Source organism: Coregonus clupeaformis, unplaced genomic scaffold, assembly GCF_020615455.1.
Source record: "Coregonus clupeaformis isolate EN_2021a unplaced genomic scaffold, ASM2061545v1 scaf1599, whole genome shotgun sequence".
Classification (NCBI taxonomy): Eukaryota; Metazoa; Chordata; class Actinopteri; order Salmoniformes; family Salmonidae; genus Coregonus; species Coregonus clupeaformis.
The window spans coordinates 90,258-96,257 of NW_025535053.1; the positions used below are offsets into that span (position 1 = coordinate 90,258).

General features: G+C 42.3%; 1 protein-coding gene across 2 annotated transcripts in view; it reads left to right on the forward strand.

The window, feature by feature from the left end:
- adcy3a (adenylate cyclase 3a) overlaps positions 1-5,286 on the forward strand; it is a 30,675-nt gene extending 25,389 nt beyond the window's left edge. For both annotated transcript variants that reach the window (XM_041853381.2, XM_041853382.2), the window contains exons 16-20: positions 3,232-3,378; positions 3,579-3,692; positions 4,105-4,231; positions 4,342-4,466; positions 4,931-5,286. In XM_041853381.2, coding sequence (XP_041709315.2) covers positions 3,232-3,378; positions 3,579-3,692; positions 4,105-4,231; positions 4,342-4,466; positions 4,931-5,113 — 696 coding nt within the window. In that variant the 3' untranslated portion in view covers positions 5,114-5,286. The remainder of the gene's footprint in view (positions 1-3,231; positions 3,379-3,578; positions 3,693-4,104; positions 4,232-4,341; positions 4,467-4,930) is intronic.
- Positions 5,287-6,000: the final 714 nt, after the last annotated feature.

Here is a 6,000-nt window from a genome sequence, read left to right on the forward strand (position 1 = left end):
ACCTGCACCAGGCTGGGAAGACTGAATCTGCAATAGGTAAGCAGCTTGGTTTGAAGAAATCAACTGTGGGAGCAATTATTAGGAAATGGAAGACACACAAGACCACTGATAATCTCCCTCGATCTGGGGCTCCACGCAAGATCTCACCCTGTGGGGTCAAAATGATCACAAGAACGGTGAGCAAAAATCCCAGAACCACACAGGGGGACCTAGTGAATGACCTGCAGAGAGCTGTGACCAGAGTAACAAAGCCTACCATCAGTAACGCACTACGCCGCCAGGGACTCAAATCCTGCAGTGCCAGACATGTCCCCCTGCTTAAGCCAGTACATGTCCAGGCCTGTCTGAAGTTTGCTAGAGTGCATTTGGATGATCCAGAAGAGGATGTCATATGATCAGATGAAACCAAAATATAACTTTTTTGTAAAAACTCAACTCGTCGTGTTTGGAGGACAAATAATGCTGAGTTGCATCCAAAGAACACCATACCTACTGTGAAGCATGGGGGTGGAAACATCATGCTTTGGTGTTGTTTTTCTGCAAAGGGACCAGGACGACTGATCCGTGTAAAGGAAAGAATGAATGGGGCCATGTATTGTGAGATTTTGAGTGAAAACCTCCTTCCATCAGCAAGGGCATTGAAGATGAAACGTGGCTGGGTCTTTCAGCATGACAATGATCCCAACCACACCGCCCGGGCAACGAAGGAGTGGCTTCGTAAGAAGCATTTCAATGTCCTGGAGTGGCCTAGCCAGTCTCCAGATCTCAACCCCATAGAAAATCTTTGGAGGGAGTTGAAAGTCCGTGTTGCCCAGCGACAGCCCCAAAACATCACTGCTCTAGAGGAGATCTGCATGGAGGAATGGGCCAAAATACCAGCAACAGTGTGTGAAAACCTTGTGAAGACTTACAGAAAACGTTTGACCTGTGTCATTGCCAACAAAGGGTATATAACAAAGTATTGAGAAACTTTTGTTATTGACCAAATACTTATTTTCCACCATAATTTGCAAATAAATTCATAAAAAATCCTACAATGTGATTTTCTGGATTTTTTTTCTTCTCATTTTGTCTATGATGATCATGTGTACCTATGATGAAAATTACAGGCCTCTCTCATATTTTTAAGTGGGAGAACTTGCACAATTGGTGGCTGACTAAATACTTTTTTTCCCCACTGTGTGTGTGTGTGTGTGTGTGTTATATATATATATATATATATATATATATATATATATATATATATATATATATATATATATATATATATATATATATATATACACACACACACACACAGTGGGGGAAAAAACACACCACACACACACACACACACACAGTTGAAGTCTGAAGTTTATATACACCTTAGCCAAATACATTTAAACTCAGTTTTTCACAATTCCTGACATTTAATCCTAGTAAAAATTCCATGTCTTAGATCAGTTAAGATCATCACTTCATTTTATGAATGTGAAATGTCAGAATAATTGTAGAGAGAATTATTTATTTCAGCTTTTATTTCTTTCATCACATTCCCAGTGGGTCAGAAGTTTACATACTCAATTAGTATTTGGTAGCATTGCCTTTAAATTGTTTAACTTGGGTCAAACGTTTCGGGTAGCCTTCCACAAGCTTCCCACAATAAGTTGGGTGAATTTTGGCCCATTCCTCCTGACAGATCTGGTGTAACTGAATCAGGTTTTTAGGCCTCCTTGCTCGCACACGCTTTTTCAGTTCTGCCCACAAATGTTCTATAGGATTGAGGTCAGGGCTTTGTGATGGCCACTCCAATACCTTGACTTTGTTATCCTTAAGCCATTTTGCCACAACTTTGGAAGTATGCTTGGGGTCATTGTCCATTTGGAAGACCCATTTGCGACCAAGCTTTAACTTCCTAACTGATGTCTTGAGATGTTGCTTCAATATATCCACATAATTTTCCTTCCTCATGATGCCATCTATTTTGTGAAGTGCACCAGTCCCTCCTGCAGCAAAGCACCCCCACAGCATGATGCTGCCACTCCCGTGCTTCACGGTTGGGATGGTGTTCTTCGGCTTGCAAGCGTCCCCCGTTTTTCCTCCAAACATAACGATGGTCATTATGGCCAAACAGTTCTATTTTTGTTTCATCAGACCAGAGGACATTTCTCCAAAAAGTACCATCTTTGTCCCCATGTGCAGTTGCAAACCATAGTGTGGCTCTTTTATGGCTGTTTTGGAGCAGTGGCTTCTTCCTTGCTTAGCGGCCTTTCAGGTTATGTCGATATAGGACTTGTTTTACTGTGGATATAGATACTTTTGTTACCTGTTTCCTCCAGCACCTTCACAAGTTCCTTTGCTGTTGTTCTGGGATTGATTTGCACTTTTCACACCAAAGTACGTTCATCTCTAGGAGACAGAACGCGTCTCCTTCCTGAGCGGTATGACGGCTGCATGGTCCCATGGTGTTTATACTTGCGTACTATTGTTTGTACAGATGAACGTGGTACCTTCAGGCATTTGGAAATTGCTCCCAAGGATGAACCATACTTGTGGAGGTCTACAACTTTTCTTTTTCTGAGGTCTTGGCTGATTTCTTTTGATTTTCCCATGATGTCAAGCAAAGAGGCACTGAGTTTGAAGGTAGGCCTTGAAATACATCCACAGGTACACCTCCAATTGACTCAAATGATGTCAATTAGCCTATCAGAAGCTTCTAAAGCCATGACATCATTTTCTGGAATTTTCCAAGCTGTTTAAAGGCACAGTCAATTTAGTGTATACTGACCCACTGGAATTGTGTAAACTTCTGACCCACTGGAATTGTGATTAAGTAAAATAATCTGTCTGTAAACAATTGTTGGAAAAATGACTTGTGTCATGCACAAAGTAGATGTCCTAACCGACTTGCCAGAACTATAGTTTGTTAACAAGAAATGTGTGGAGTGGTTGAAAAACGAGTTTTAATGACTCCAACCTAAGTGTATGTAAACTTCCGTCTTCAACTGTATACTGTTATGACAGTTTTGTGCCAGCCCTAGTAAATACATAGGTTTTAGGGCACTCACTGTGAAGTGGGACCAATACATGTATAGTTCCTGGAGTTGAGAGAGGTATCAGCAGCGGTGATCAGCCCCCATGTTATCACAGTGGTAAGGTTTGTTCAGCTATTGCACAGGTTACAGCTGGAGTTATACTCTTGAGTTATCTATTTCTGTACATCTGTTAATCTGAAATATATACCCCTTCCAGGAGCTGTACAGCCAGTCATATGATGAGATTGGGGTGATGTTCGCCTCCATCCCCAACTTCTCTGACTTCTACACAGAGGAGAGCATCAACAATGGGGGGATTGAGTGCCTCAGGTTCCTCAACGAAATCATCTCCGATTTTGACAGTGTAAGAAGCTCATAAATCCATAATTTCGTTTTGTGAATTGTAACAGTCATGCAAATGTTGAAACTAGCTTGCTATAACAATGGAAGTACTGTATGTTATGACTCCCTATTCCCCATGTATTCCCACTGTATAGGAAATAAAGATGCTACCTAACACTTTGAGACTTGACCTTTCAAACCGTGACCTTTAACCTCTGACAGCTCCTGGACGAGTCTCAGTTCCGCTGCATCACCAAGATCAAAACCATTGGCAGCACCTACATGGCAGCGTCAGGGGTCACTCCCGACGTCAGCAACGGCTACGCCTGTCTGAAGGTTAGCTCATTACCATGGTCATCAGCCACTGGGTCTGGGTCAGAGGAGGCTTAAACTAGCCATGTAAACTCCTATAGCATCAGATAATCATGTAAACTCCAATAGCATCAGATAAACTTGTAAACTCCTATAATATGACATAATCATGTGAACTCCTATAGTAAACAGCAGATAACTCCTGAATAACACTAAGCCATGTAAACTCCTTACCAAAACTCCTGATGAACTCCAGTCTAGAGCATCTTATACTGTTTGTGGTAGCAGGTCAGAAATGTATTCAAGAGCTTTAGGACTGATCTTCTACGGAGGATATGTTAATTTTATGGGTGATGATGATCGTAGCGGTGGTGATGATCAAATTAATTCACTTAACTTGATGAAGATGGTTAAGGTAGAGTGATGTGTTGTGCAGAAAGAGGAGCTGAATGACAGAGAGCGCTGGCAGCATTTGGCAGATCTGGCTGACTTTGCTCTGGCCATGAAGGTCACGCTCATGAACATCAACTACCAGTCCTTCAACAACTTTATGCTACGCATAGGTCAGTGCTAACCTTCAGCCATATATTTTAAGGTGAGAGGAGAATGGAGAGCGTATCCTAGTTTTGTACTGCATGCATATCATATATCCCATACTTCCTCCTCTCCTCAGGTTTGAATAAAGGGGGGGTGCTGGCTGGAGTTATTGGAGCCCGGAAGCCTCACTATGACATCTGGGGCAACACTGTGAATGTGGCCAGTCGCATGGAGTCCACAGGGGTCATGGGTAACGTCCAGGTAAGGCCTCTCCATACAGGGTGCGATGAGATGCAGGATGTGATAAGTAGTGAGGTGACAATCCGTTATAGCTGTAGCGCTGGCCTGTAAGGTCGTTGATGTACCTGATTTCTGGTGAGGACTGAGCAGGAGCACTTGATAGCCTACAATGAGTGATAGTGGCATTGCAGTCACCTGCAAGATCTCAAAACCAGATATAGCAAACTGATACCCGACCGTGCAGTCGATGATGTGGCATGCAACCATTGGTTGACTGCAATGTAGTTACCCTGGAACGCAGGCATTTTCTCCCAGATGGCTATAATAACACAAGAATAATCTTACTTTGTTTGATTACTATTTAGATTGTGGGGTTTTACATCAGGGAATAGCTTTAAGTGGATTACCAAATCTGGGCAGAAAACACATAAGTGTGCATGCTGAGATTAATCACCTAAAATTCAATGTGATTCTGCTGCCTCCAGGTGGTGGAAGATTGCTACCACATCTTGAAGGAGTACGGATTCCGTTTTGTGAGGAGGGGACCCATCTTTGTGAAGGGGAAAGGAGAGCTGCTCACCTACTTTCTGAAGGGTCGAGAAAAACAGGGCTCCTTCATCAACGGCTCCTCGGTCACCCTGCCACACCAAGTGGTGGACAACTCCTGACCTGCGTGTCAACGCTCACAGAAACACACACGCACACACATAATCAGAAATATACATTCTAATGTATAAGTGAGATCTGAATTAACGCTTATACTAACACTCCATCTTTCAGAATTGCAAAGTATGTAAGAGGATATGTACATCTTGCAAAGAGAGAAGATTTGCGCAATCCCCCCACCTTGCCTGTTCAAAACTTTTTTTTGCAAACTACAAAGCTTTTCAAAATAGTGCTCAGCTACTTGCACTACAGACTTATGAACACATATCACACTACTGTATAGTCACACATATTTACACACAGTCTTAGACAAACACTCTTATTCAGACACACACCGTCTGACAAACACACATTCATGTATTCACTACAATGTCATCCTTACGACACGCTCAAGCCAGATGCATCATGGCTGTTGGACTAAATGCCTAATTTGGAATATTTTCCCCCTTTTACAAAAATACGTTATATTTGGAAAATAATGGATTTCATTGTGTTTGTTACAGTATCTCCAAACTGCTTGGAGATGAAAAGATGACCTGAGATAAGATGGTAGTGTGTTTTGAAGGTTAAGTGTGTGTGTGGGTGTGGGTTCTTCAAGTGCAGTCGCAAAAAACCATCAAGCGCTATGATGGGTACAGAACCCAGGTGTGAGTGCTCAGGTGTAAAATTGGAGACAGGTTGAATGTTTTTGTGGTTTTTGGAGGCGTTGCAGGTGTGGGTGTATGCATGTTGTCAAGCAAGAGTGATTCATGGTATTTTAGAGTTTGTGATCAGGTCTTTGTGAGTAGCTGACACCTGTGGCCATATGGGTATTCCGGTGGGTAGAAAGGCTGTGCCCTGAAATTATTTGCCCCCTTTCTGATTTTCTCTATTTTTACATGTTTTTGAA